Source organism: Melospiza melodia, chromosome 7 (assembly GCF_035770615.1).
Source record: "Melospiza melodia melodia isolate bMelMel2 chromosome 7, bMelMel2.pri, whole genome shotgun sequence".
Taxonomy (NCBI): Eukaryota; Metazoa; Chordata; class Aves; order Passeriformes; family Passerellidae; genus Melospiza; species Melospiza melodia.
Genome location: NC_086200.1, coordinates 31,492,876 through 31,520,675, shown reverse-complemented (window position 1 = coordinate 31,520,675; position 27,800 = coordinate 31,492,876). Strand labels below are relative to the sequence as shown.

Below are 27,800 nucleotides of genomic sequence, written 5' to 3'. Positions count from 1 at the left end.
GCTGTCGCTGTCCCTGTCCCCATCCTAGTCGCTGTCCTCATCCCTGTCCCCATCCCTGTCGCTGTCCCCATCCCGGTCCCCTCTGTCGCTGTCCATCAGCCGCGGTCCCGCCCCTCCGGAGCTCTTCGGGCTTTGCCTTTTCCATGGCGACCGCTCCAAGGACGAGCCCGGAGCGCCCCCGGAGCGGGCACGGGCGGCACTCGGGGCCGTTTGGGCAATTTGGGGCGTTTTGGGGAATTTTCGGGGGGGGCTGAAGGAATTCACTCCCTCTCGCCCCCCCAAAAACGCCGGGAAAAAAAAAAAAAAATCGGGATTTTCACCGCCCCGCTCCGCCTCCCCCCCGGGAATTCTGCGGAATTCCAGGATTTGCACGGGGAACTCGGCGCAATTCCAAGATTTGCACGGGGAATTTTGCCGAATTCCAGGATTTGCAGCGGGAATCCTGCGCAATTCCAGGATTTTTCCCTCCTCCCGCATCCCCGGAGCCCCTGGGCCATCGATGAGGTGAGCGGCGCTTTTTTCCCCCCGCGGGGCTGCGGGAATGTCCTGGCGCCCGAGGTGCTGCTGGTGGAGGGGGGGGGGGGGGGGGGAATGACCCAAAAATGCGGGAATTTTTCCCGTCGGGAAAACCAAAATCTGGGATGCGAGGGGGGTTGGGATGTTGTGGGGCAGAGAGGAGCCGGGAAAAACCCGGATTTGTGCTGGTGCGCCAGGGAGCGGGGGAAGGAGGAAATTATCCTGGAAAACCAACTCGGGGAAAAGCTTCCTTCATTCCTTCCTTCCTTCATTCCTTCCTTCATTCCTTCCTTCCTTCCTCCCTTCATTCCTTCATTCCTTCATTCCTTCTTTCCTCCCCTCGTGATGCAACGGCGGGGATGGATTGCTGGGGGGGAGGGGGGTCCGATCCCGCTGGAATTTCGGCTGGAATTTTGGGAAAACCTGCCCGAGGTGGAGGGAGAGGCTGGGCTGGTTCCAGACCCTGATCCCAAATCCTGATCCCAACCCCAGATCCCAAGCCCTGATCCCAAATCCTGATCCCAAAGGCTCCTGATTCCAAATCCTGATTCCAAATCCTGCTCCCGAGTCCCCCGTGCCATTCCTGTGTTCCCTGTGCCAGCCCCGGTGCCAGGATCCCAAGGCCAGATCCCGAGGCAGGATCCCAACAGCACAATCCCAGTGGCACGATCCCTTTGGCAGGATCCCAAGGATGGATTTCTCTTGCTCCAGGACCCCTCTGCCAGATCCTGCCATTCCTGCCTCATTTCCATTCCCAGTCTTACATAAGAGGCACTGAATTCCCAAAATCCTGATTTCCTGAAATCCCAAATTCCCAGATTCTCAATTTCTCAAAATCCTGGATTCCCAATTTCTCAAAATCCTGGATTCCCCAAATCCTGAATTCCCTGATTCCTGAATTCACCGATTCCAGGATTCCCAAATTTCCAGATTCCCAAATTTCCATATTCCCATATTCCCAGATTCCTGATTTCCCAGATTCCAGATTTCCCAGATTCCCATGTCCCCGGATTCCCAGATTCCCACATTTCTGATTTCCCAGATTCCCAGATTCCCAGATTGCCAGATTCCCACATTTCTGATTTCCCAGATTCCCAGATTCCCGGATTCCCACATTTCTGATTTCCCAGATTCCCGGGATCCCTCGGGCAGCCGGAGCGGGGCTGGGAAGGAGCCGGGTCGGGATAATCCCCCCCACCATCCCGTTTCCATGGCAACGGGCGCCATTCCCGCCTTCCCGCATCCATCGGGATCCTGTTCCAGCCTTTCCCCCCTGGATGCTCCGGGCACCGAGCGCGGGGGAGGTGGGAGACGGGAGACGGGGATCCGGGAATCTGGGATCAGGGATCCTGGGATCTGCAGATCTGGGATATGGGGATCCAGGAATTTGGGAATCTGGGAATTCGGGAATCTGGGAATTCGGGAATCTGGGATCCGGGGATTCAGGAGTCTGGGAATGTAGGGAACTGGGATCCCACAGGAATGGGAACTGGGATCCCACTGGAACAGGATCCTGATCCTGCAAGAATGGGAACTGGGATCCTGCAGGAATGAGGTCTGGGATCCCGATCCCACAGGAATGGGAATTGGGATTCTGATCCCACAGGAATGGGAACTGGGATTGTGCAGGAATGGGATCAGGACCCCGCAGGATCAGCGCTTGTATCCCACTTTCTCCTCCCGCTGCCATCAATAATTCACCGTGTTCGTTTTCCCTCCGCCATAATTAACCCATTCCCAACCTCTGTGCCCCCATTCCCTGAATATTCAGCTTTTCCCTGAATATTCCCAAAATCCCAAGATTTCAACTCCAGCAGCGAGCTTTGGGAACAGCCGGGATAATCCCACACCCCACATTCCTTAGTTTATTTTGTGGAGAGATTTTAATTAAATTTTAATTCCCACCTCGGATGCTGCTTCCGACCACAGACGTGTTTATATTTAATGGGATAAATATTTCAATTTTATGGGATAAATATTTATCTTTGTGGGATAAATAATGAATTCCCAGGGCTGGAACTTCCCTGTGCGCCACATTTATTGGGAAAAGGGAATTTTCTCTTCCAAACAGGCTTTTTTTCCCCCAGGTTTTTTCTTTCAGCGTGAATAAATCCCTTTTCCAAGGGCTTGATGGGAACTTCAGGGCTTGGGGACAGGGATGTGACCCAGAAAAAAGCAGGATGGGGAATCGTCCATGTTTCCATGTTTTTCCCTGGTTTTCCACATTTTTCCATGCTTTCCCATGGTCTTCCTTGTTTTCCCATGCTTTCCCATGTTTTTCCACATTTGCCCAGGCATCACCATGCTGACCAGCATCACCGACGGCTTCCTCTGCTGGAATTAGGACTGAATCCCATTTTTCCCCCATTTTTCCCCAATTTCCCCCATTTTCCCAGGCATCACCATGCTGACCAGCATCACCGACGGCTTCCTCTGCTGCCTGCTGGGCAAGACCCCCAACGCCGTGGGGCCCCTGGACAGCGTTGAGTCCAGTGACGGCTTCACCTTCCTGGAGGTGAAGCCCGGCCGGATCCTGCGCATCCACCACAGCGCTCCCGAGCGCCCGGGACCCCCGGAATTCCCGGGCTCGTCCCCCAAGCGCGGCGCCGTGCGCTGCCAGCGCCGCATCACGCTCTACCGCAACGGGCAGCTGCTGATCGAGAACCTGGGCGAGGCCTCGCGTCCCGAGAGCGCCCGGAGCCCGCGGCGGTGCCCGCCGTGCCCGGTGCCCGAGGCCAACGGCGAGCCGGGAGCACCGGAGCCTGCCGGGGCGGCCGCCAAGCGCCGCAAGCGCAAGCCCAAGAGGGTGGTGACGGTGGACTGCAAGAAGCGCATCACCAGCTGCAAGGGCACGCACGGGGACGTGGTGCTGTTCTTCATCCACGGCGTCGGAGGCTCCTTGGACATCTGGAAGGAGCAGCTGGAGTTCTTCTCCAAGCTGGGCTACGAGGTGGTGGCGCCGGACTTGGCGGGGCACGGCTGCAGCTCGGCGCCGCCCGTGGCCGCCGCCTACACCTTCTATGCGCTGGCCGAGGACATGAGGGCCGTGTTCAAGCGCTATGCCAAGAAAAGGAACATCCTCATCGGGCACTCCTACGGGTAAGGGGCTGGGAGCATCCCGGAAAATGGGAATGGTCACAAACCCCAGGTTTTAGGGGTGTGGGGTTCCCATTTTGGGATTTTACTGGGATTTGGAATTGGGCTGTGTTCAAGCGCTATGCCAAGAAAAGGAACATCCTCATCGGGCACTCCTACGGGTAAGGGGCTGGGATCATCCTGGTAAATGGGAATGGACACAAACCCTGTGTTTTAGGAGTTTGGGGTTCCCATTCTTTTATCCCATTTTTATCCTGTTTAACCCATTTTTATCTCATTTTTATCCTGTTTCTCCTGGGATTCAGAGCTCCTGAGTGCCCTTGGGGCAGGCACCATCTTGGTGTCCAGCTAATCCCAAGAGGGAAGTGCAAGGGCAGGGGCTATAATTAGGATAAACCAGGATTAGGGCTCCTGATTAGGTGCAGACTAACGAAGGAGACAGAGCCCTGCCACGCTGGCACCCTGTCCCAATGTCCCCTCATGGTGGCCTTCTGCACGTTCCTGGCACACAAGTACCCCGAGCTGGTGCACAAAGTGATCACAATCAATATAATCAATATAATTAGTATAATTAATAATTAAAATAGGGAAAGCCAACACTCTGTGGTTATTTTTAACCCTTTCAGGGTGTCCTTCTGCACGTTCCTGGCTCACGAGTACCCCGAGCTGGTGCACAAGGTGATCATGATCAACGGGGGCGGCCCCACAGCGCTGGAGCCCAGCCTGTGCTCCATCTTCAACCTGCCCCCGTGTGTGCTGCACTGCCTGTCCCCCTGCCTGGCCTGGAGCTTCCTCAAGTGAGTCACCGCTGCCACACACAGGGTCCTGTGCCACCCAGAGGGAGTCCTGTGCCACCCACGGGTCAGCCTGGCACTGCCACTGCTGAGGGAGGGGACACAGTGTGGCTTTTGGGGGTCTGGGGGCTTCCTGTGCTGCTCAGGGGGCATCCTGGCACTGCCAATCTGAGAGAGGGGACAGGAGGTGGATTTGGGGGGGGCTGGAATCTCCTGTCACCTCTCGGGGGACTCACGCCAGCAGTGCCACTCTGAGGAAGGGGAGGGAGTGGCTTTTGGGGAGCTGGAGGGCTGGGGCTCACCCTGGCACTGCTGAATTTTGGTCTGAGCCCCCTCCCCCTGTGCCAGGGCCGGCTTTGCCCGCCAAGGTGCCAAGGAGAAGCAGCTGCTGAAGGAGGGCAATGCCTTCAACGTCTCGTCCTTTGTGCTGAGGGCCACCATGAGCGGGCAGTACTGGCCCGAGGGCGACGAGCTGTACCACGCCGAGCTGGCCGTGCCCGTGCTGCTGGTGCACGGCATGCACGACAAGTTCGTGCCCATCGAGGAGGACCAGAGGATGGCAGAGGTACGGGGTGGCACCTCTGAGATGGGTTTGGGGACTCTACCCTCCGAAATGGGGGGGAGGGGGTGGTGCTGTGGAGCCTTGGGGAGGGAGGGGGCAATCCTTTTGTGACCTGAGGGACATGGTCATGGTCAGGGTGGGACAGGGATGGGCAGGGTCAGCTTGGCATGGGCAGGGACATGGCTGGGACATGGGCAGGGACACTTTGTCATGGGTGGGGACACCTCTCACCGTCCCAAGGTGCTCCAAGCCCCGCCAGGGGCACTCCCTGGGAGGGGACAGAGTGGCTTTGGAGGGCTGGGGCAGGGCTGGGGCTCTTCCTGGCCCTGCCACTTGCCAGGGAGGGGACAGAGTGGCTTTTGGGGGCTCGTGCCACCTCGGGAGGGGTCTCACCGTGCCGCTGGCCACCCACAGATCCTGCTGATCGCCTTCCTGAAGGTGATCGACGAAGGCAGCCACATGGTGATGCTGGAGTGCCCCGACACGGTGAACACGCTGCTGCACGAGTTCGTCCTCTGGGAGCCCGACACGCCCGCGGCCCGCGGCGACGGCGACACCAAATGAGGGCCAGCGACACGCGGGGACAGCGGGCTGGCTGCTCCCGCGGCAGCGGCGGAGCGGGCTCGGCCCAGCCGCCAGCCCGGGTTGTGCCCAGGGCCGAGCGAGGAGGAGCCCCGGGCTGCGATGGCAGCGCCGGGAGAGGAGCGCGGCGAGTGCCCAGGGCCGGGGACAGCGGGGACACGGCTCGGCCGGTCCCCAGCCCCGACAGGACTGCGGGGACACGGCACAGCCTGTCCCCAACCCCGACAGGACAGCGGGGACACGGCACAGCCTGTCCCCAACCCCGACAGGACAGCGGGGACACGGCTCGGCCGGTTCCCAGCCCCGACAGGACAGCGGGGACGCGGCTCGGCCGGTCCCCAACCCCAGATAGGTCACAGTCGGTCCCCAAACCTCGGGGACACGGCACAGCTGGTCCCCGACTCCGGACACGCCACCCCCGGCACTGGAGCAGCTCCGTCCCGGCTTTTTTTGTCGCCGTCGTTGTCATTCCCGCGCACAGCGACACGGGGAGGACGTGGAGAGTCCCGGGGACACCGGGAGGACACGGAAGGACCCGGGGACACCGGGAGGACGTGGAGGGTCCCCGCAGGGACTTTTGGGGCAGTTTTCAGGAGAATCCAGAGGCTCCCCCACGTCGGGATTTGCCTGGATTTTGGGGGTTCCTTGTGGGGTTCGACGGCTCCTGCTGGCATGAGGAGGAGGATGATGCGGATGAAGATTCCCGGAGTGTCCCCAGTGGCACCAGGGCCACGTCCCCGCTGCCAGCAGCGCTTTTAGGGCAGAGCCCCTCGGGGCCAGCCCCGGGCCTTTCCCGCGGCTCCGTCCCCGGGATCCGCCCCTGGAGCAGCGGGGGACAGCGGGACCCCATTCCCGGAGATTCCCGGGATTCCTGATGATTCCCGCCCGGTTCCCTGGGATCCCGGACCACCCGATCCCCGCAGATCCCGCCCCTCCTGTACAAACCCCCGACCCCCCCATTCCCGGGAGCCACCCGAGGATGCCCCCGGTGCCACCCGCAATGCCAGGAGCTGCCACCACTCACCACCCCCCCTCCAAAATTCCCGACATTTAAACCAAAGAAGGCGCCGACCCCACGGACACCTCGCCCCTGTCCCTTGTCCCAGCCTGTCCCCTGCCCCACACGGGGCTGGCACCGCACCGAGCGGCTCAGGGGACCCCGCGATGTCCCCGCTGATGTCCCCAGGGTGTCCCCCCTGTGCCAGCCCCGCCCGCTGCTGTCTCATAATGAGAATTTTACCCCAAACCCGCCAGCAACGCCCCCCAAATGCCACGCACCGGCTGTGGGGTCACAGCTCTGTCCCCTCCCCCCGGGAGCCACATTCCTGTCGCGCTGCCACCCCCCGCTGCCACCGCCGCGTCCGTGCCAGGACCCAGTAAAGCCGTGCTTAATGCCAGCCGTGCCAGGACCCGTGCAAATCTGTGCTGAGTGCCAGCCCGTGCCATGGCACCCAGTAAAGCCGTGCTGAATGCCAGCCCATGCCAGTGAAGCCGTGCTCCGTGCCAGCCCTGCCGGGTCCATGCTGGGAGCGCTGGGGCAGGGACGGGATCCCAGAATTCCCGGGGAAGGATTTGCTGGGAAAATCAGAATGTTCCCCAAAAATGTCACACCCTGGGGTGCTCGGTGTCACCTTTGGGCACTTGGTGTCACCCTGGGGCGCTGAGGGTGTCCACAGGCTGCTCATGGCACAGTGCAGGACGAGGACAACGAGGACACCCTGGTGCCACTCGGGCCCAGCCAGCGGCCACAGGCCTGGGGGTGGGCACGGGGACAAGGGTGGCACCCACCGGCACTGGGGACAGCACCCCCCGGGATTGGGGACAGCACCCACCGGCACTGGGGACAGCCCCGGGACCCACTGGCTGTGCTGGGAGAGTTGGGGGCTGTGGGATTGGGAATGAGGGATTGGGGATGGGAATTTGGGATTGGAAATGGGGAGTTTGGGGTTGGGGCTGGGGATTTGGGGTTGAGAATGGGGAGTTTGGGGTTGGGGCTGGGGATTTGGGGTTGGGGTGTGGGATTTAGCGTGACGCCAATCACGGCGGATGACGTCACACACAGGGGGCAGGGCCAAGACACTCAGCGCCCTCCAGTGGCCAGAACTGGCACTGCCCGGTGCCACCAGTGCCACCAGTGCCACTCAGTGTCCCCAACCTGGCACTGCCCGGTGCCACCAGTGCCACCTGGTGTCCCCAAACTGTGGACACTGCCCAGTGACACCCAGTGCCATCAACTGGACCTCGATCCCCATGACCTGGAGGTGACACAGGCCCAGGAGAGGGGACACAGGGCCGGGAGAGGTGACACAAGAGGGGACACGGGCCCAGGAGAGGGGACACAGAGCCAGGAGAGACCCCAGCCCCACAAAGCCACCACGACACCACAAATCTGGTATGGGATCAAATCCTGGCTTTAATTCTGACCCAGATTTTCCACTTTTCTCCAAGGAAATATTTCCCCAAACGATTTGGGGAAATTCTCTCCCAGATTTGGCCTTCCAGGCCTGAAGTTTTGTGATTTCCTTGAACTTCATATTCCAACCAATATGGAATGAAGTGGGCGGGGGTCACATAATGAATATGCATGAGTCTGTTAAGTGATCCTATTAATATGCAAATTTTGGGAATAAAATCCCCAAATCTGGGGAGAGGATCTCTGAGAATTTCGCATATTTGGGAGGTTCAATAACCATTCCACTTTCTTAATTTAGTTTAATTTTTCTTTAATTCTTTAAAGAAAAAATTTCTTAAAGTTTAGTTTTTCTTTAATTCTTTAATTTTTTTCTTTCCGTGCCTCAGTTGCCCCCAAACCAGGTGGGACCCTTGGGCACCCCAAAGCAGGCATGAAGCCCTGGCACCTTCCTCAAAATATCCCAAAAATATCCCCAAAACATCCCAAAAATATCCCAAAAAAACCTGCTCCACTTTTACGACTTCATGTGACAGAATTAAAAAAAAAAAAAAAAAAAAAGCCAAAAAAAAGAAAAATAAAAAGAGAAAAACACCAAATATTTACCAAAATTTCCAGACCTGTTTTTTTTTTTTTTTTTTTTTTTTTTTTTTTTTTTAAGGGCCTTTTTTTCTTCTCCCTTTTTTTTATTATTTTGAGGCGGATTTTCGCCATCTGGAGAATGAAAAGGCTCTGGCAGGGCTGGTGAAGTGTCAGCGAAAAGGATTTAAAAATGTTGTTTTTATTATTATTTATGGGCTGGAACCCCAGAGAGGGAAAAGGAGCCAAAAAAATGTTCAAAAATAGATGGAAAAAGCAAAAAAAAAAAAATCGGGATGTTTTTTCCAGAGGTGGCTGAAAAATAAAATAAAATACCTTGGAAAAACACAAATAAACTGGGGGTTTTAGAGGTCGGGTTTTTGAGATTGGGAATTTTTGGGGTCTGGGATTTTTGGGGATTGTGGTTTCTGGGGATTGGGATTTTAGGATCGGGGATTTTTGGGATTTCTGGGATTGGGGATTTTTGGGATGGAGGTTTTTGGGATCAGGGCATTTTTGGGATCGGGGGATTTTGGGGATTTCTGGGATTGGGGATTTTGGGATCAGGGCTTTTGGGGATCAGGGATTTTCCCAGCTCCCAGCAGAGGGAACAGCGGGAGCACAGCAGAGTCTCTTGGCTAGACAGGCTGGAAATCCACAGCTGGAATTCCACAGCTGGATCAGCTGGAATGCTCTGGTTTGGGATTCCCGGGGATTCCAGTGTGAGGTCCCCAAGGATGCTCAGGTCCAGGATTCCCAGGGATTCCCTGATTTGGGGTTCCCTGGAATGCTCCAATTCGGAATTCCCAGAGATTTCTGGATTTGGGGTCCCCAGGGATGCTCCAGTTCAGGATTTTTGATTTGGGGTCCCTGGGAATGCTCTGGATACCTCGAGATGAGCTGGTTTGGGGTGCCCAGGGATCCCCAGGTTTGGAGTCCCCAGAGATGCTCCAGTTTGGGGTCCCCAGAGATGCTTGGGTCCAGGATTCTCTGATTTGGGGTTTCTGAAATGTTCCAGTTCGGGATTCCCAGATTTGGGGTCCCCTGGGATGCTCAGTTTGGGATCCTCTGCTTTGGGGTCCCCGGGGATGCCCCATTTGGGGACAGGGCCTGGAAAGGGGATCCCAAATCCTTCCCTTCCCCTTTTCACCCCCTGTTCCCTCTCGTCCTGTTTTATTTTGGGGTGGATTTTTTTCTATTTAGGGCCTTTCCAGCTGCTTCCTTTTAATCCTTTTCATTCAGAGCCTGTCATTACATTTTCCATTCTTTCAAAGAAATAAAAAAACCAAAACAAAAGCGACTTCCCAGGGGCCTTTCCAGCTTCTTATTCCCGGAGGTGAGGGGCAGAATATCCCAAAATATCCCCCAAAATTCCCAAAAAATAAAAAAATAAAATCCCAAATCCTTCCACTCCCGCTTCCCTGTGGAGTTTTTAGGTGTTTTTGGGATGCGGAGGAGGGGGGAATATCCCAAAAAAAGCCTCTCTGAGATCCTGACGTGCTGGCACATCCTTTCCCCGTCTCTTTTTGGGATCTGGCCATCCCAAATTGCTGGGGCGGGCCAGGAGCTGCCGGCTCTGGGCTCCCGTTCCCGCTTGGAATGGGGCCGGGAATGGGGAAAAGAAGCTTTTTCTGAGTTTTTCTCATCCCATTTTTCCTGTCTCCCGGGATATTCCCAGCCCTGCTCCTGCCTCCCGGACCCTCCAGGGTTAAATCCACCTCTGGGGCACCCCAAAATCCAAAATCCATTCCCCAGAATCCGAGGGGCCTTTCAGGGCATCATCCTCGCTCCATCCCCATCCCACATTCCATGAAAAAGTGGGAAAATTGAGGGATTTCAACCCAAAACCTGCAAAAATCCCTCTTGGATCCCCCATCCCACAGATCGGGGTCCCCAGGGTGTCCCTGGGATTGAGGTCACCCCTTCTGTCCCTCGTTTTTTTATTTTTGCCCTTCCCTCCCCCTTTTTTTCCTGGAACCCGGGGAAATCAGGATCCAGGGAAAAACAGGAAAATCCGGGATAAGACGAACCCAGGATAGGGAAAATCCAGGATAAGGAGAACCCAGGACAGGGAAAATCCAAGATAAGGAGAACCCAGGATAGGGAAAACCCAGGACAAGGAAAATCCAGGATGGGGGAAATCCAGGATAAAGAAAACCCAGGACAAGGAAAATCCAAGATAAGGAGAACCCAGGATGGGGGAAACCCAGGACAAGGAGAACCCAGGGAAAAACAACCCCGAGGACAGGGAGAACCCAGTTCGGGGAGCCGCCAGGTTTTGGGAAGGCGGGGTTGGACCGACACCTCGCCGTGGAATCTCAGCATTCCAGGTGCCTCCTCCCTCCGCCGCCCCCCCGCCGCGCCGGCATCCGCCCGCGCTGGGATCGCGGCCCGGCGGGACCGGGCCGGGACAGCGGGGCCGGGGTTTGGCCGCCGCTCGGGCCAAGGAGCCCCCCCGGGGCCCCCGCGCCCCCCTTTGATGCCGCTTCCAGCAAGAAGGGTGGAAAAATGCCGCGCCGGGGCCAGGGCGGCTTGGAGAAGGGAAATGTTGTCCCGGGTTTGGCCCCATAAACGCCGCCTGTTCCATTACAGCATCCGCGCCTGGGCCGGCGGGAGGCGGCGAGGGGGGGACACCCAAAAATAACCGCGCTGGGGACACCCAGGTGGCAGCGGGACAGAGCCATCCCCCGCCACACCCTGCGGGGGTCACGGCGGGGGTGCCCGCGCGGTGCCTTGGCACGCCCCGGTGCCAGCGGGGGCTCCGGTGGGTGCCCCCGCCCCGGCTGCCACGTCCCGCTGGCACCGAGCGCCCCCCGCCGCCGCCAGCCCGGCCGAGCCCGGCCCAAGGCAAACAGGAGCGGCCGGGACGGTGCTACCGAGCGGGGGCAGGGGCTGGGGACAACGGGGACACGCGAGGGACACGCGGGGGACACGCGGGGCTGGCCCCCGTCCCGGAGAAGCCCAGCAGCCAGACGGGTGTACAAGAATTGTATATTTTGTAATAAATAATGTACAAATCCGCCCGAATCCGGGCCGGCGCGGTGCCCGAGGTGCCGCGGGGGTGGCACGGCAGGGAGGGAGTCTTATCCGCGTTATCCTTGGGGTTTCCTCCCCAAAATATCCCCGTTTTCGGGGATGAAAGCAGCGCCCCCAGCTCCCGGCGTGGGCACACCGGGGCTGCGCCGGTGGCACCGGGCAAAGCACCCCCTTGCCATGCCCGCCCCTGCCCCGGTTTGCCCCCAGCCCCTCTTTTATTCCTTTTATTTCCATCCCGTCCGGGGGGCCGCCAGCGCGGGGCTGAGCACCAAGAGGAGGCAGCGACAGCACCAGGGGGTGGCGGGACCCCCTCCCCACGTCCCCGCCGTCCCCTGTCCCCCGTCCCCCCAGTCCTCCGGGCGTTATAAATGAGCGCGGCCAAAAGCGACGGGGAAAGGGGGCGACAAAGCAGAGCCGGGGAGGGGACACGGAGGGGCCTCAGGGCTGTCCCCGCGGCCGGCCCGGTCTCCGCTGGCTGCTGGGGGTCCGGCGGGTGCCCGCGGGCCCGGACGGGGCTCCGGAGGCGAAGTCCATCACCTCGGGGGGAGCGCGGCGCAGCTCGGAGCTCCCCATCTCCCTGCGGATGTCGGCCAGCGCCTCGGCCGGGGAGCTCAGCAGCCGCTGGAAGAGGCTCTCCCTGCCCGCCGGCCGCTCCTGGCACTCGAAGGTGACGGCCGTGCCCTGGCCCGCCCGCATCTCCCTGGAGAAGCCGTCCGAGGTGCCCGCGAAGCAGCGGCCGATGGCGATCTCCTTGGCCAGCCGCGGGTTCTGGTCCGTGACGGTGTAGATGCCGTAGTTGTGGCCCAGCGGGTCCAGCGGGGCCAGCATGGAGAAGGCCCCGGTGTGGTTGTTGTCGGCCAGCGGCGGGTGGCGGCTCAGGTAGTCCCGCAGGAGCCCGTTGATGGCCGTGCGGCGGCAGCTGCCCTGCGGCACGATGGACACCAGGGTCCTGTCGGCCAGGCTCTGGTCGAAGAGCATCCCGCCGCACTTGAACTCCACGCAGGCGCCTGAGGTGCCGTCCAGCAGCGGGTCCCGCACGCTCCGGCTGTCCCGCAGCCCGTAGAGCTGGCCCCGCGTGCGGGGGTGGCTGCCCCCGACGTTCCTGGACCTCACCATGTACTCCTGCGGCCCCTGCAGCTGCACCTTGATGTAGCACGCCCGGAACTCCTGCGGGTTGGGCCACCACGCCAGGTAGTCGCCGGTCCAGGAGGTGACGTCGCTCTCCTTGAAGGGCACCACGTTGTACTCGTACTTGTCCACCTCCACGCGGTAGAAGCGCAGGTGGTTGGCGCTGACCGGCGCCTCCTCGCACTCCCGCAGGCTCCGGTAGGAGTACACGGGGCCGTTGTTCTCGTCCACGTTGTTGGGGTCGGGTTTGGCCACGTTGATCTGGAACGCCGTCTTCTTGAGCGCCGGGTCCTCATGGTCCGAGCGGCGGTAGCCCAGCTTGTTCAGGTAGGGCTGGGCCACCCCCACGGCATTGGGGTTCAGCTTGGGGCTGGAGGCCACGGCTTCCAGCTCCTCCCCGCCCAGCGTGGCCGTCACCAGGGCCGTGTAGGCGTCGGGGCGCCGGGCGTCGCAGAAGGCGGGCAGGCAGGCGCCGTTGGGGCCGGTGACAGCGCTGTCGAAGCGGCCCCAGGCCCGCGGGTTGCTGGGGAAGCCGGGCTGTGGCTCCAGGTTGATGAGGCTCACCACCACCCCTTCCAGCTGCTCGTAGGGGTTGAACTTCTCGTTGCTGTAGGCCCTGACCTTGACAAAGCAGCGGCGATCCTCGGGCACGTCCAGGTTGAAGAGGCGCCGCTCACGGATCTCCAGGTTGCCCACCAGGAATGTCCTCTCCTCCCTCCTCCTCCTCCGCCCGCCCCCGGCCGGCCGCAGCTCCGCCTCCTCCTCCCACAGGCCGCTCTCAGGGTTCAAGGACCACAGCTTCATCTTCTGCAGGTGCTCGGCCATCCACACCTGCCCCGCGTCCATCCTCACCTGCACGGGCCCAGCCTGCAGCGCCGTGCCACTCTCGCCCTCGCGGAAATCCACTGCAAACATGCCATAGGTGCGCAGGGGCACGATCTCGCCCTCGGCGTTGGCGAAACTCAGGTCGCTGGAGGCGGCGCTGGCCGTGCCCACGTCCCTGGGGTCCACGAAGGTGACGCTGGCCTTGACGGTGCCGTTGAAAACCTCCCCGGACGGGCGCAGGAAGGCTCCGGCCGGCAGCACCAGCTCCCCAACGGGCTCCCGGCCGCCGGCCTCGCCCAGGGGGATGGCGTTGTTCCGCCCTCCGTCCAGCTCCACCGGCTCCTTCTTGCGCAGCATCTTCACCTCCTGGTACACGGCTCCTCCCCGCGGGTCGAAGGGCAACACCTTGACGGCGTCCACCAAGCGCTGCTGGCCATCCACGAAGCGAGTGACGAGGCGCTGCGTGTCGGGCGGCACCTCGATGGTGAAGGAGCCCTGGTAGCTGGTGAAGCCCACCTTCCTGCCCCCCAGGAAGATGTGGCCGAAGCGCAGCGGCTCCCCGGTGTCGGCCGCCGTCACCCGTCCCTGCACCAGCACCCGGGGCTGCGCGCAGGGCCCGCAGCCGCACTCGGCCACCACCTTGAGGGGCAGCATGGAGCCGGCGCACGGCACCTGCCGCAGCTCCATCCTGCGCACGCCGCAGCACAGCCCCGACTCTCCCCCACAGCCCGAGGGCTCGGTGGGGCCGCCCGGGCACGGCGAGGCCGGGCAGCGCCCCACATTGTAGTAGCGGGAGCCGCTGGCGTCCTGCGGGCACTCGCTGGGCAGCTCCACCAGGCTGGGCTCCGGCTCCGCCCTGCAGCTCTGCTGGCCCTGGGCTGGGGGCACGGAGGGGACGGGGATTAGAGGGGTCAGCGGGGGTCTCGTCACCCCAGAGGGGCCCCCCGTGCTCGCTCACCCAGCACGGTGAGCTGCGCGGGCGCCGAGCGGATGGCGCCCGCCTCGGAGCTGGCTTTGCAGTGGTAGGTGCCAGCCTGCTCCGGTGCCAGCCCCCGCAGCGCCAGGCGGCCGCTGCTGCGCTCTGCTGTCCCCTCCAGCAGCGTCCCGTTGTGGTACCTGCGGGGACAGGTGACAGGCGACAGGCTCAGTGGTGACACTGCCACCCCCGCCCGTGCCCACTGTGCCCGCCGTGCCAGCTCACCAGTAGTATTTCTGGGGCGCGGGGGTGCCCGAGGCTTTGCAGCAGAAGGTCACGTCCTGCCCGGCCTCCCGCACCCTGGCCGCGGGCTGCAGCACCATGTGGGGCTTCTCTGCAAAGGGCGAAAGGGGCAGCGAGCCCATGGGCACCCCCGGCTCGCCCCCAGGGGTGCCCCAAAATCCCCCCCACCTTCTCACCGAGCCGGTGCAGCCTCAGGTGCGCCTCGGCCACGCCCGAGCCGTTGGTGACGGTGATGGGGGCCAGCCCCGGGGCGAAGCCGTCACGGTGGGCGCTGATGTTGGCGGCTGGGCCCGGGCACAGCCCCGAGGCCGAGAAGCGCCCGCGGGCATCGCTGTGGGCCAGCAGCACGGGCGGGTGGCCCTCCAGGTACACGCGGGCACCCGGCAGTGCCACCCCGGCCGCTGTCACCACCGTGCCCCACAGCGTGTGCCCGGGGCAGCCCGCGGGGGGCTCCGAGCCCGTGGGCAGCGGGGGCACCGCCGAGGGGGCGTTACCTGGGCACGGGGGCGGGCGGCATTTCTGCACCTCGGTGGCACGGCCGGGACACGGCGGGTTCTTGGCTGTGCGGCAGCTCCGGCGCCGGACGCGCGTCCCCGAGCGGCCGCAGCTGCGGGAACACGGACCCCAAGCGCCCCATTCCGTCCAGGTGGGCTCTGAGGGGACATTCCCGGTGGGAACGGTCACCGTGACCCGTGCGGTCACCCCTGGGTCACACCCGTGGCAGAGCAGCCTGAGGTGGGTGGCACCAGGTGGCACCGGGTGGCACCGGGTGGAATTTCACAGCTGCTCCTGCTGCGGGGGCTGAGAGGGGGATTCGGGTCCTTGGAGGGACCCCTGTCCTTGTCACACCCCGGTGCCACCTCCAGCACTCTGCGGCCGCCCTGTGTCCTCTCCCCACAGCACCTGAGGACAGGGAGGGCTCGGGTGGCAGTGCCACCCCGTGTCCCCTCCCGGCAGCCCCCGGGGACGGGCTGTGGCACCGCCAGGTCCGTACCTGGGCAGGGCCCGGCGCTGCAGGGCCGCCGCTCGGTGGCTTTGCCGCGGCACCGGAGCTCCCGGAGCGGGGCTGGGCTGCGGGTGCTGCCGCAGCGCCGGGAGCGGCTCTGCGTGCCCCGGGTGCCGCAGGCGCTGCGCGAGCAGGGGCTCCACGGGGACCAGTGCGACCAGTACACGTGATCTGCGGGATACTGGGCGTGACTGGGGCCCACGGGCTGGGGACGGCGGCCAAGGGGGTAAAGGGGGAAGGAACGCCCCCACCCCACAGCCCAGGTGGGACACAGGTGAGATATGGGTGGGACACAGGGGAGACAAACATGAAATAGAGGTGGGATAGAGGTGAGGTGAAGGTGAGACGCAGGTGGGATGCAGGTGACGTAAAGGTGAGATACAAGTGGGACACTGGTGTGACACAGGTGGGATACAGGTGAGATAAAGGTGAGATACAGGTGTGCCCCAGATGTGAATACAGGTGGAATACAGGTGTGACAGGTATGACAGAGGCGACACACAACTGTGTCAGCTACCCCCCAGGTGCCCCCCAGGTACCCCCAGCTCACCCAGCGGGCACAGGAAGCACACGTGGTAGTTGGCACAGGTGGTGCCTGTGGGCTGCCCCCAGGTACCCCAGGTGTGCCCCCCAGCTGCCCCCCAGGTACCCCAGGTGTGCCCCCATCTCACCCAGCGGGCACAGGAAGCGCACGTGGTAGTTGGCACAGGCGGTGCCCGCCGGCTGCTCGCGGTGCAGGCAGCGGAAGCCGCGCTCGGGACTGGCATGGACGACCTGTCCCAGGGCCTCGGGCAGGTGCCACTCGGTGCTGCGCGCCTGGATGGCCACGGGCCGGGCACACACGCGGTCCCCGTAGTAGAACCTGATGGCCGCCAGGCTCTCGTGGTCACCGTCACCGCCCGGGTGGTCGATGTTGAACCACGAGGTCCAGGCGGCGCCTTTGCCTGAGGGGGACGCGGGGACAGCTTGGGGATGGGCTGGGGACAATTGGGGACAACTTGGGGACAGCTTGGGATGGTTTGGGACAGCTTGGGGATCATTGGGGATGGGTTGGGAACAGCTTGGGGACACAGAGGGTGTGGGGATGGAGGTCACCACTGAGGGGCTGCTGGGGTGGGGATGGCCAATGGGGCAGAGGGAGGGACACAGGGTGGGGACATGCAGAGGGGACAGGTGACCCCAGGGGACACAGCCCACCCTGTGGGGACACAGACAGGGGACACAGGTGACCCCAGGGGACACAGCCCACCCTGTAGGGACACAGACAGGGGACACAGGTGACCCCAGGGGACACAGCAGGGTGGTCACCACCAAGAGTCATGTGGGGGGGGTGGCATGAGGTCCCCAGACCCACGGGAATGTCAGGGACGGGCAGTGCCTCTGGGGACGCTGAGGGGACACGGTGGCCCTCAGGGTGGCCTCACCTGCCGTGCCCAGGTCCAGCTCCTCCAGGTCAAGTGTGGCTTTCCAGGGCTTCCCACCCGTGCCAGCCTTGCCCGGCTCCAACTCGTTCTCCAGCGGCTCTGGAGACACAGGGGTGGCACTGCCACATTCCCGGGGTCCCAGGCCCACCCTGTCCCATCCCTGTCCCTGTTCCCATTCCTGTCCCTGTCCCTGTTCCCATTCCTGTCCCTGTCCCTGTCCCATCCTTGTCCCTGTCCCCGTCCCTGTCCCATCCCTGTCCCTGTCCCTGTCCCTCTAGTGCCAGGATCCCGGGAAGGACACCATTCCCTTATCTCCATCCACCCCTCCCCTTTGGCAGATGCAGCACTCCCTTCCCACCCCTCACCCCCTGCCACCACCCTATGTCACTGTCCCATGCCACCACCCTGTGCCACCAGCCCATCCCCACCCCTTCCCCCTGCATTCCCACTGGGAACCCCAAAACCCCGGTGGCACAAAAACCCCAAACCCCAACTCCCAAACTCCAAACCCCAGACCCGAAACTGCTGACCCCAAATCTCCAAACCCCAAACCCCCAACCCCAGCTGCCAAACCCAAACCTCAACACCCAAACCCCAAACCCCCAACCCCAGCTGCCAAACCCAAACCTCAACACCCAAACCCCAGACCCCAGACCCCAACCCCAACTCCCAGCTCCCAAACCCTAATCCCAAAACTGCTGACCCCAAATCCCGAAACCCCAAACCCAAACACCCCTTACCTGCCACCCTGGCAGCATACGAGGCTCCCAGCATCTCCAGCACCACCAGCAGCTGTGCCAACCGTGCCATCGGTGCCACGTGCGCCAGCTGTGCCATCCGTGCCATTTGTGCCAGCCGTGCCAGCTATGCTGGCTGTGCCAGCTGTGCCAGCCGTTCTAACCGTGCCAGCTGTGCTGGCTGTGCCAGCGGTGCCAGCGGTGCCAGCCGTGCCAGGGCCGCTCCGGGCGCGAGTGCGGCCGCGGCGGGGCCGGCCCCGCTTTTATCGGGAGCGGAGCCCGCCCGGGGCAGCGCCGCCGCCGCTCGGGTCCAGCTGCGAAAATTGGCTGAGGGATGAGCCGGGAATGCGGCGGGAGGGAGGGGAGAGGAAACAAAAATACTCGGGAATAAAAAATAAAAACTGCGGGAAAAATAAAACACGGGAAAAATAAATATACGGGGGAAATAAAATATGGGAAAAAATAAGGGGGAAATTAAAATATAGGGGGAAATAAAAATACAGGAAAAATTAAAACTGAAAACTACAGGGAAAATAAAAATACAGGAAAAATAAAAACCAGAAGCTATGGGAAAAATAAAAACTAAGCAGAAAATAAAAATACAGGGAAAATAAAATATGAGAAAATAAAAAGACGGGAAAAATAAAAATACAGGAAAAATAAAAACTAGAAAACACAGGAAAAATAAAAACTAAAAAGTATGGGAAAAATATAAGTGCAGGACAAAATAAAAACTAAAAACAACGGGAAAAATAAAGATACGGGGAAAACAAAACTACGGGAAAAGGGAAAAGAAGGAGCCGGTGCCGCTCTGAGGGGTTGGAGGGGACTGGGAGGGCACTGGGAGGGCACTGGGAACACTGGGGGACACCGAGGGCCGTTGGGTGCACTGGGGACACTGGGATGGACTGGGAGGGCACTGGGGGCACCGGGGGCACTGGGATGGACTGGGAACACTGAGGGGCACAGGGAGGGCACTGGGGGGCATTGAGTGGACTGGGATGGACTGGGAGGGCGCTGGGGGGCACCGGGAGGGCATTGGGAGCACTGGGGGCACTGGGAGGAACTTGGAACAGCGGCTGCACTGAGGGGCACCGGGAGGGCACCGGGGGCACCAGGGGGTTTGGGATCAGCGGCCCCGGCAGGCGGAAATCCCGGCGCATTCCCAGCATTCTGGCGGCTCCGGGAGGGGGGCTCTGGGGGCGCTGGGGGCGCTGGGGGCACTGGGGACAGTCCGAGGGGTGGCTCGTCACCCTCAGGGACATCCCCGTGCTCTGGGGGTGGTTCCCGTGTGCTTTTCCTGGGGTTTTTGTGGGTTTTTGGTGGCATTCTGGTGACATTTTGTGGGATTTTGGTGACATTTTGGTGACATTTTGGTGCCATTTCAGCCCTGTGTGATCCCGGCAAAGCTGCTGTCCCCCTGGCTGGGTGGCAGGGGAGGTGACAGCTCTGTGCCCAGCAGCAGGGGGTGGCACTGCCAGGGGTCAGGCCAGGCCTTGCAGTGCCAGGACAAGTCCCCAATCCAACCCAAGGCCACCAAGGTCCCCCTGTCCCCATCTCCAAACAGCCCCCAAACGGCTGAGGGACCCCAGCGCTGCATGTCGGGGTCGCAGGGCCACCCCCAGGGGTTTGGTTTGGGGTCCCAGGGTTTGGTTTGGGGTCCCAGGGGTTTCTTTGGGGTCCCAGGGTTTGGTTTGGAGTCCCAGGGCCACCAGCACTTTATTTTAGGAGCCACCACCACTTTATTTTTGAGGTCACAGGGCCACCAGCAGAGCTTTATTTGGGGTCACAGGAGTTAATTTGGGGTCCCAGGGTCCACCAGGGGTTTTTGGGGTCACAGGGGTTTTGAGGTCACAGGGCCACTGGCAGGGTTTTTTGGGGTCCAAGAGGGTTTTTGGGGTCCTGGGGGTTTATTTGGGTTCCCAGAGGTTTATTTGGGGTCCCAGGGGGTTTTTGGGGTCACAGGGCCACCACCAGGGGTTTTTGGGATTCCTTTGGGGTCCCAGGGATTTCCTTGGGGTCACAGGGGTTTATCTGGGGTCCCAGGGGGTTTTGGGGGTCCCAGGGCCACACCAGAGGTTTCCTTGGGGTCCCAGGGGTTTCCTTGGGGTCACAGGGCCACCACGCAGTCGCTGCCCGGGTACTCGGGGGGGCTGAGCCCGAATTTCCTGCGCAGCTCCTCGGGCACGAAGCGCCCGGCCAGGAAATGTCGCCGTCCCCGGAAGCGCCGCGCCACCTCCTTGGGGGCTGCCAGCGACACCAGCACGTCCGGGCTGATGTCACCGCTGCCACCCACCGGGCCGGGCAGCCAGCCTGCCCCGGGGAGGGGACAGCGGTCACCGGGACAGCGGGGACAGCCTGGGGACAGTGGGGAGGGGACACCCAGGGACATGGAGAGGGGACACGAGTGACCCCAGGGGACACGGAACGGTCGGTGGGGTCACGGACAGGGGACAGGTGTGACCCCAGGGGACACGCGCCACCCTTGGGGACACACAGGGTGGCTCAGGGGTGGCCCGCTGCTGCTGTGGACGGTGACAGAGAGGGCACAGGGAGGGCACAGGGAGGGGACAGGGATGGCAAGGGGGTGGCACGGGCGGAGTTCGTCCCCACGGGTACCCACCCCGGGGAGGGTGACACGGCCAGGCCGGGGGGGGACACGGGTGGTGACAATGCCAGGCCTGGCCAGCAGCACGCGGCTGTTCGGGAATGCCAGCTGGGAATGCCAGCGGCCAGTGACGTCATGTCTGGGCCGGGCACTTTGTTATTTCCTGTGGATGTCCCTAACCCTGCCAGGGCCACCGAGGGGGGGTCCAGGGATGTCCCCAACCCTGCCAGGGCCCCCACGGGGGCTCCCGGTGTGACACTGCCACGGGTGCGGTGACAGCAGTGCGGGAGGGACCTGGGGGACATGGGGAGCACCTGGGGGGACACGGGGGACACCCAAAGGGACACGAGGGACACCCGAGGGGACACGGGCAGCACCTGAGGGGACATCCAGGCTGACGATGGGGATGCGGACGTGCCTGAGGGTGGCCAGGATGGCCGCGCACAGCTCTGTCCCCTCTGTCCCCTGTGTCCCCTCGGCTCCCAGCACCGCGTCCACCACGGCGTTGTAGGCATCGTTGATGAGCTGCACCTGCAGGGGACAGCGACAGCGACATCTGCGGTGTCCCCATGTCACCTCTGACGGCACAAACCCCCGGCTGTGCCAGAAAAATAAAAAATAAAAAAATTCCCCCCCAAGTGGAGCAGCGAGGGAGGGGCCGTGCAGCCGAGACGGCGAATTTTGGGTCAAATTCCTCCGTTCCCAGCGCTGCGAGGTTCCAAAAATAACAGAGCCGGTGGCTGCGGGCAGCAGCTGCTGGATTTTCTGGATTTTCTGGATTTTCTGGCATTCCCGGGATCCCAGCAGCGCCGGGATGGGGAGGGAGAGGGGGAAAAGGATGGGGAAAGAGGGAGAAAAGGAGAGCTGGGGGTTTGGGGGGATTTGGGGTTCGGGGAGGGGAAAGAGAAGGAGAAGAGGGGGATCAGCAGGGGGATTTCAAGGGAAGGATAAAGGGAAGGAGAAGGGGACAACCAGGGGGATTTGGGGTCTCACAGGGGGAACAGGGGAGGAGAAGGGGCCAATCAGGGGGATCTGGGGCTGGCGTCACCTCGGTGGGCAGGTAGGACAGGAAGGGGATGTCCATCTTCTCACACTGCGTGGTGAAGTCGCGGTGCAGCGGGTCCGGGGAGCGCTTGGGGTAGAAGATGGTGGGCTCGTAATCCTGGGGGAGAAACGGAGCCCTGGAGCCGGGGCACTTGGGAGGAAGGCCAGCAGGAGGAGGAGGAGGGCGGGGGGCTGAGGTACCCACGAAGCTGCGCAGGTGGCGGGCGCACACCAACCCCACGGCCCCGTTCTGCGCCGGCCCGCACGCCACCAACAGCGTGGGCTGCCTGCGCCGCAGAGAGCGCAGCGGGAACGCCTGCGGGGACAGCAGGGACAGCGTCACAGGAGGGGACAGGGACAGCGTCACACCGAGGGACAGGGACAGCGGGGACAGCAGGGACAGCGTCACATGGGGGGGACAGGGACAGTGTCACACCGAGGGACAGGGACAGGGGGGACAGCAGGGACAGCGTCACATGGGGGCAGTGGGGACACTGTCACACAGGGACAGGGACAGCGGGGACAGTGTCACACCGAGGGGACAGGGACAGCGAGGTGGCACTGGCACGTGGCAGGGACAGGGGGACACAGCAGGGACAGGGGGACATGGTGGGGTGGCACTGGCACACAGCACCCAGCATGGGATGGAGGTGGCACAAGGAGCAGGACAGGGATGGGATCCATAGCACGGGATGGATTGGCATGGTCTGGCATGGCACAGTATGGCATGGCAGGGCATGGCTTGGTATCCACAGCAGGACTTGGGTAACACTCGGAGTGGGATGGAACACAGACCGTACTGGGATGAGGATGGTGCCCGTGGTGGGATGAGGATGATGGCCCAGGTGGGATGAGGATGGTGCCCGTGGTGGGATGAGGATGATGGCCCAGGTGAGACGAGGATGATGCCCCAGGTGGGATGAGGATTTTGCCTCTGCAGGGCCGTGCCCGCAGCCCCCCCGTCCCCAGTCCCCATCCCCGTCCTGCCCGCTGCACATTCCAGGATGGCTCGGGCAGGGAGGGACAGAGGGAGGGACGGAGCCTCTGTTTATCCACTGACGGATTTTTTCCTGCTCACGGATCCTGGCTCCGGGACCCGTCCCCAGTGCCCGGAGCGGGACACGGCCCCGGTAGCCTGGGCTGGCCCCGGCCCAGCGCCGGCCACGCCGCCGGCGCCTCCTGGCACGGGGGACAGCGCGGGGACACCCTGGGGACAGCGCGGGGACACCCCGGCGGGCTGGGGGAGCCGGAGCTGGGGTGGCCCCGAGGAAGAGGAGGATGCCGAGCGCCAGGTGAGGTCAGGGATGCTGCAACAGCTCCGGCACCAAAATATTTCTGCTCCTCATCAGCGCTCGGAGCAGGGAAGGGCCGATGGAAAAGCTGAGGCGCCCGGGCCCGGGGCACAAAGCTGCCCTTGATGGACGCCTGCTCCTCCTGCTCCTCCTCCTCCTCCTCCTCCTCCTCCTGCTCCTCACATCTCGCACGAGCCCCGGGCGATCGCCCCAGCAGCGACATCGCCGGGGCTCGGGGACACCCGGGCACCTTTGGGGACCTCCATGGCCCCCGCCCCGATCTCCGGTGGGGACTCCAGCCCCTCTATGTGTTCCCAGCCCCTCTATGTGTCCCCAGCCCCTCGGGGTGTCCCAGCCCCTCTATGTGTTCCCAGCCCCTCTATGTGTCCCCAGCCCCTCGGGGTGTCCCCAGCCCCTCTGGGTGTCCCAGCCCCTCGGGGTGTCCCCAGGCTCACCTTGGTAACAGCCACGGCACAGGCGTGTCCCCAGATCTCGATCAGCTGCTGCCGCCCGAAGCGATAATCCTCCAGCAGCTCCTTCTCCATGGCCTCCGCCTCGGCCTGGCTGCCTTGGGGACAGTCCCCGCTCGGGACAGGGGGACAGAACTGTCCCCACCCCCAGAGGGCCCGGGACCCCGCTCCACCCCGGGACGGGATTCTGGGACACGGGGCGAGCGCGCCGGGGGCTCGGGGTGGGCACCGCGGTGGGGACGGGCACGGAGGTCACAGGGATGCCACATGGATGTCACACGGATGTCACACGGATGTCGCACCCAGGGGACCGTGCCCGCACGGGCCGCGGCGGGAGCGGCGCTCGGCAGAGCTGGCGGCGGCCCCGGTTCCCCGGTTACATAAAAGCGAACAAAGCCGCGGTTGTTCCGCCGCCGCCGAGCCCGGAGCTGGCAGCGCCCAGCGCGACAGTAATTGCTCACATCTGTTGGCTTCACCTGCGCGGGCGGAGCGGCCTGGGCCGCCTCCAGCGCCCGCCGGGAGGGAACGCGAGCCCCGCCGGGCCGGGATCCCGGCGGTACCGGAGGAACCGAGGGATCCAGACCCCGCCGGTACCGCAGGGATGGAATCTGAGCAGGACGGGATCCAGACCCCGCCGTACCCCGGGCTGGGGGGGAACCGCTCAGAGCCAGCCCCGAGAGAGGACCCGGCAGTGCCGGGGGCAGCTGAGGGGGCCCGGGTTGGGGTCCTGGGTTGGGGGCCCGGGTTGGGGCCGCAGGCTGCAGGGCCCTCCCACCCCATCCAGGCTGTCCCCACGGACGAACCGTGTTCTGGCAGAACCCCAAAAATCCCTTTTCATTTCAGCAGGGCCCCTGCAAGCTTCGGTTCTCCCATTCCCACATCCCAGTCCTTGGCTGTCCTGATAAAACTGCCAGGAAAACTTCATCCCGTCCCACATTCCCGTCCCACATTCCCATCCCATCCCATCCCTGTCCCCGATCCTTTGGTGCCCTCTAGTGAGCCCCAGCCCTGTCCCAGCCCTGTGCCAGCCCCACACGGGCCTCTGGGGAGAAAACCGGGGCGGAAGGGGCGGGAAGGGAGCGAGCGGCGCCCGGAGCGCTCCCGTGCCGAGCGGGGGTGGCGGGGTGGCCGGGCCCAGCTGTGTTGTCCCTCGAGCCACGTGTCCGCAGCAATTCCCGGGAACATTGTCCCTAATCGCTGCTGGCAGGGACACCGCGGGCTGGCAGGGACACCGCGGGCTGGCACCGGCCCCGGGCGGGGACACGGCCGGGGCTCCCCGCGAGCTGCGGGCCCGCCCCCGAGCCCATCCCGGTCCCGCGTCCCGGTCCCGCGTCCCCGATCCATATCCCAGCTCCACATCCCGACTCTTTATCCCGGCTGTGTCCCCTCTCTGCGCCCCCGATCCCAGCTTCACACCCCAGTCCCACATCCCGGTCCCATTCCCCGTTCCCGTTCCGTTGCTCCCTCCCGGTACAGCCCGTCCCCGCAGCGTGTCCCCGGTGTTCCCGGTGCCCCATCCCTGCCCATCCCGGTCCCGCGCTCCGCTCCCGCCGCCTCCCGGAGCATCCCCGCCGCCGCCATGGAGACCCGGGATGCTGCGGTTGCTCCGGCAACGGCGGCTCCGCGGGTACCGATCCCCCCTCCCCGGGCCCAGGGACACCCGTGGGGACCGGGACCCGCTCGGTGTGGCGCGCGGGGCTGGCACCGAGCGGGGGCGGCTCCCGGGACACCGGGGATCTCCCGTCCCACCCCCGCGGGGTCCCGGGGCAGCCCCGGGTGAGCGGCACCGCCCGGAGCTGCCGGGGGCTCCTCGGGGGGACCCCGGACTCACCTGAGGTACCGGGGCGGCTCCCGGGACGGGCTGGGCGCGGAGCTCATGGCGGGGAGCGGGACCGGAGCGGCGGCGGAGCCGAACCCCGGCGGGAGCGGAGCCTCCGTCCGCGGCTGGAGCGGAGCCGCTGCAATCTCCGCGGAGCCGCCGGTTGGAGGGGAGCCCGCGGGAATGCCGAGGATGCTCCGGTCGGAGCGGTTCCCCCGGGAATGCCGAGGATGCTCCGGTCCCACCGGGAATGCCGGGGATGCTCCGGTCCCACCGGGAATGCCGGGGATGCTCCGGTCGGAGCGGTTCCCCCGGGAATGCCGAGGATGCTCCGGTCCCACCGGGAGTGCCGGGGATGCTCCAGTCGGAGCGGGGCGCGCTCGGCGGTGCCGCCCGGGGGGAGGCGGCTCCGGTGCCCCCGCCCCGCTCCCGCCCGGCCCCGCTCCGGGAATGCCGCCCGTGGTTCCCACCCGGGAATTTTGGGGTTAAACCTCCCCAGATCGGGGTTTCTCCAGCGGGATCTGCAGCCCCGGGAGCGGGGGGCACGCGGGGAGGGGACGAGGACACGGCCCCTCCCTCCATCCCGAATTCCCAGCCCGAAATGCCGGGAAAATCCCCCGGGAGCCGCCGAATTCCAGGGAGAGAGAGAGGGAGAGGGAGTGCGGGCTGTGTCTGGGAGCCGCGGGGCTCCCCATCCCAAAGAGGGGCGACCCCAACCCCAAAGGGGGATCCCAACCCCAAAGGGGGGAGCCCAAACCTAAAAGAAGGGGATCCCAATTTCCGGGAGAGGGGGTTTCCCAATTCCCAGGGGCAGTTCCAATCCCCAAAGGACCGACTGATTTATTTATTCGTTATTTATTTATTAATTATTAATGATCAGGCGTCAGAAGAAGCTCGGGATGGGGGGATCAGCCTGGAGAGGGACAGGAAAGGGGGGGAAAGTTCTGGAAGGAGCCGGGAGAGGCGGGGTCCGGGTTTGGGGTGAGGTTTGGGGTTTTGGGGTGTCAGACGTAGTTCTGCAGCCCGAACTTCTCCCGGTCCAGCTCGGCCGGGGGCCGCAGGTAGTAGAGCTCCTCCAGGGTGGGGGGCACCCAGCGATCCGTGTGGAACCGGGACTCGCCCACCTGCAACAGCGGGAATGGGCTGGGAATCACCGGGAATTGTGTTGGGAATTGGGCTGGGAATCACCGGGAATCGCCGGGAATTGTGTCGGGAATCACCGGCAATTGGGCTGGGAATTGTCCAGAATTGTGTCGGGAATCACCAGAAATTGTGTTGGGAATTGGGCTGGGAATCACCGGGAATTGTCCAGAATTGTGTGAGGAATCACCGGTAATTGTGTTGGGAATTGTCAAGAATTGTCGTGAATCCCTGGGAATCACCGGGAATTCCCGGGATTCTCCACCCCAGGCAGGGCCTGGCAGCCAGGGGTGAGCCCGAGTGCCAGAGGATCGCAAATCCATGGGAATGGAGTTAAATCCCAGGGGATCCCAAATCGTGGGAGGGACCCAAATCCCTGGGACCCCACAGAGCCAAATCCCCTGGGCTGGCTGCGTCCCATGGGATCCCAGAGGAGCCCCCCTGTTCTGCCCCTTCCCCCCCGGGAATCCCAAACCTTCCTGCCCGGGGTGACCTCAAATCCCATGGGGTCCCAGAGGGGCAGCCCCCCTCATTCCCCCCAGAATCCCGAACCTTCCAGCCCGGCACGTCCCGCATGATCTTGGCCTCCTCCTCCAGGTTCTCCCGCAGCAACCGCAGAGTCCTGGGGGACACAGGGCACGGGAAGGGACCCCGATCCCAAAGGGGGGATCCCCATCCCGTACAGGGGACCCCGATCCCATAGAAAGAATCCTCATCCCAAAGGGAAGTTCCCAGTCCCAGCGGGGGCATCCCTATCCCACAGAGGGATCACAGTTCCATAAAGGGGGACACCAATCCCATAAATGGAAGTTCCCAGTCCCAAAAGGGGAAGTTCCCAGTGCAAAGGGAAGTTGCCAATCCCATAAAGGAAGTTCCCAATCCCAAAAAGAAATTCCCAATCCCAAAGAGATTTCCCAGCCCCGTACCTGCGGTCGGACTCCGCCTGCAGCAGCGGCATCAGCGCGATCCGAGCCTCCAGCTCCTCGATCAGCAACCGCCTGCAGGGACAGAACGGGGGAACGGGGAATTGGGGGCACTGGGAGCAGGGGGAATGGGGCACTGGGGGTGCCGGGGGGCACTGGGGGTCCCGGGGTGTACCGGGATCCGGGTGTGAACAGTCCATCCCGGGGCTCGCAGCGCAGGGAGGAGCCCCGGGACCGCGCCGGGGGTGCCGCGGGGGGCTCGCAGCGTCACCTGCGCTCGCGGTTCCACTTGACGAGGCTGTAGTATCCGAGCAGGAGGCTCCCGATGCCGAGCGCGAACAGGCTGTACCCTGAGGGCCGTGAGGGGAGCGGGGCGCGCTCAGCGCGGAGCGGCCGCACGGCCCCGCTCCTGCCCCCGCCGCCCCCCGGCGGCGCCCCCGCGGCCGCCCCCGGGCTCACCTGAGAAGCCGCGGCGCGGGAGGTGCCGCTTGTAGTCGATGGGGCCGTACCCGCCCGGCGGGGCCATGTCCTGCTTCACCTTCGGCGCCGCCATCGCGGCGCGGATCGGTGACGTCACTGCCCCGCGCCGC

General features: G+C 63.3%; 4 protein-coding genes across 6 annotated transcripts; 1 reads left to right on the top strand and 3 right to left on the bottom strand.

The window, feature by feature from the left end:
• Positions 1-40: 40 nt before the first annotated feature.
• ABHD8 (abhydrolase domain containing 8) lies at positions 41-5,622 on the top strand. The gene is made up of 5 exons (XM_063161255.1): positions 41-504; positions 2,913-3,615; positions 4,239-4,409; positions 4,755-4,971; positions 5,383-5,622. The coding sequence occupies exons 2-5, from the start codon at positions 2,921-2,923 to the stop codon at positions 5,530-5,532; spliced, it is 1,233 nt and encodes a 410-aa protein (XP_063017325.1). The 5' UTR covers positions 41-504; positions 2,913-2,920; the 3' UTR covers positions 5,533-5,622.
• Positions 5,623-11,937: 6,315 nt separating this feature from the next.
• On the bottom strand, positions 11,938-18,112 carry CILP2 (cartilage intermediate layer protein 2). The gene is made up of 8 exons (XM_063160731.1): positions 17,918-18,112; positions 17,178-17,276; positions 16,425-16,697; positions 15,742-15,924; positions 14,924-15,400; positions 14,730-14,838; positions 14,487-14,644; positions 11,938-14,406 (listed from the first exon to the last, which is right to left on the bottom strand). The coding sequence occupies exons 1-8, from the start codon at positions 18,021-18,023 to the stop codon at positions 12,014-12,016; spliced, it is 3,798 nt and encodes a 1,265-aa protein (XP_063016801.1). The 5' UTR covers positions 18,024-18,112; the 3' UTR covers positions 11,938-12,013.
• A 1,559-nt stretch (positions 18,113-19,671) lies between these two features.
• Positions 19,672-25,514, bottom strand: YJEFN3 (YjeF N-terminal domain containing 3). Of its 3 annotated transcripts, XM_063161253.1 has the most exons (6): positions 25,160-25,514; positions 23,314-23,422; positions 21,772-21,882; positions 21,571-21,684; positions 20,900-21,053; positions 19,672-20,227 (listed from the first exon to the last, which is right to left on the bottom strand). In XM_063161253.1, the coding sequence occupies exons 1-6, from the start codon at positions 25,204-25,206 to the stop codon at positions 20,025-20,027; spliced, it is 738 nt and encodes a 245-aa protein (XP_063017323.1). In that variant the 5' UTR covers positions 25,207-25,514; the 3' UTR covers positions 19,672-20,024. The 3 variants fall into 3 exon arrangements, with proteins under 3 accessions (XP_063017323.1, XP_063017322.1, XP_063017324.1); XM_063161252.1 differs by lacking the exon at positions 19,672-20,227 and having other exon boundaries at positions 20,258-21,053; XM_063161254.1 differs by lacking the exons at positions 19,672-20,227; positions 21,772-21,882 and having other exon boundaries at positions 20,258-21,053.
• Positions 25,515-25,986: 472 nt separating this feature from the next.
• On the bottom strand, positions 25,987-27,800 carry NDUFA13 (NADH:ubiquinone oxidoreductase subunit A13). Its single transcript, XM_063160730.1, has 5 exons — positions 27,670-27,800; positions 27,482-27,560; positions 27,214-27,285; positions 26,840-26,909; positions 25,987-26,271 (listed from the first exon to the last, which is right to left on the bottom strand). The coding sequence occupies exons 1-5, from the start codon at positions 27,761-27,763 to the stop codon at positions 26,152-26,154; spliced, it is 435 nt and encodes a 144-aa protein (XP_063016800.1). The 5' UTR covers positions 27,764-27,800; the 3' UTR covers positions 25,987-26,151.

What these genes read in the sequence shown, in the direction of transcription:
- ABHD8 (XM_063161255.1), top strand. Translation starts at nt 2,921, where the DNA reads ATGCTGACCAGCATCACCGACGGCTTCCTCTGCTGCCTGCTGGGCAAG. An exon ending in CTCATCGGGCACTCCTACGG is followed by an intron (nt 3,616 to 4,238) that starts GTAAGGGGCTGG and finishes TAACCCTTTCAG; the next exon opens with GGTGTCCTTCTGCACGTTCC. An exon ending in CTGGCCTGGAGCTTCCTCAA is followed by an intron (nt 4,410 to 4,754) that starts GTGAGTCACCGC and finishes CCCCTGTGCCAG; the next exon opens with GGCCGGCTTTGCCCGCCAAG.
- NDUFA13 (XM_063160730.1), bottom strand. Translation starts at nt 27,763, where the DNA reads ATGGCGGCGCCGAAGGTGAAGCAGGACATGGCCCCGCCGGGCGGGTAC. An exon ending in CCCGCGCCGCGGCTTCTCAG is followed by an intron (nt 27,561 to 27,669) that starts GTGAGCCCGGGG and finishes CACGGCCCTCAG; the next exon opens with GGTACAGCCTGTTCGCGCTC. An exon ending in GGGACGTGCCGGGCTGGAAG is followed by an intron (nt 26,272 to 26,839) that starts GTTCGGGATTCT and finishes CCGCTGTTGCAG; the next exon opens with GTGGGCGAGTCCCGGTTCCA.
- CILP2 (XM_063160731.1), bottom strand. Translation starts at nt 18,023, where the DNA reads ATGGCACGGATGGCACAGCTGGCGCACGTGGCACCGATGGCACGGTTG. An exon ending in GCTGGACCTGGGCACGGCAG is followed by an intron (nt 16,698 to 17,177) that starts GTGAGGCCACCC and finishes CGTCCCCCTCAG; the next exon opens with GCAAAGGCGCCGCCTGGACC. An exon ending in CCTGAGGCTGCACCGGCTCG is followed by an intron (nt 14,839 to 14,923) that starts GTGAGAAGGTGG and finishes CGCCCTTTGCAG; the next exon opens with AGAAGCCCCACATGGTGCTG.
- YJEFN3 (XM_063161252.1), bottom strand. Translation starts at nt 25,206, where the DNA reads ATGAGCTCCGCGCCCAGCCCGTCCCGGGAGCCGCCCCGGTACCTCAG. An exon ending in GAGCCGCCCCGGTACCTCAG is followed by an intron (nt 23,423 to 25,159) that starts GTGAGTCCGGGG and finishes TCCCCAAGGCAG; the next exon opens with CCAGGCCGAGGCGGAGGCCA. An exon ending in GTGCCGTGGCTGTTACCAAG is followed by an intron (nt 21,883 to 23,313) that starts GTGAGCCTGGGG and finishes CTGTCCCCGCAG; the next exon opens with GCGTTCCCGCTGCGCTCTCT.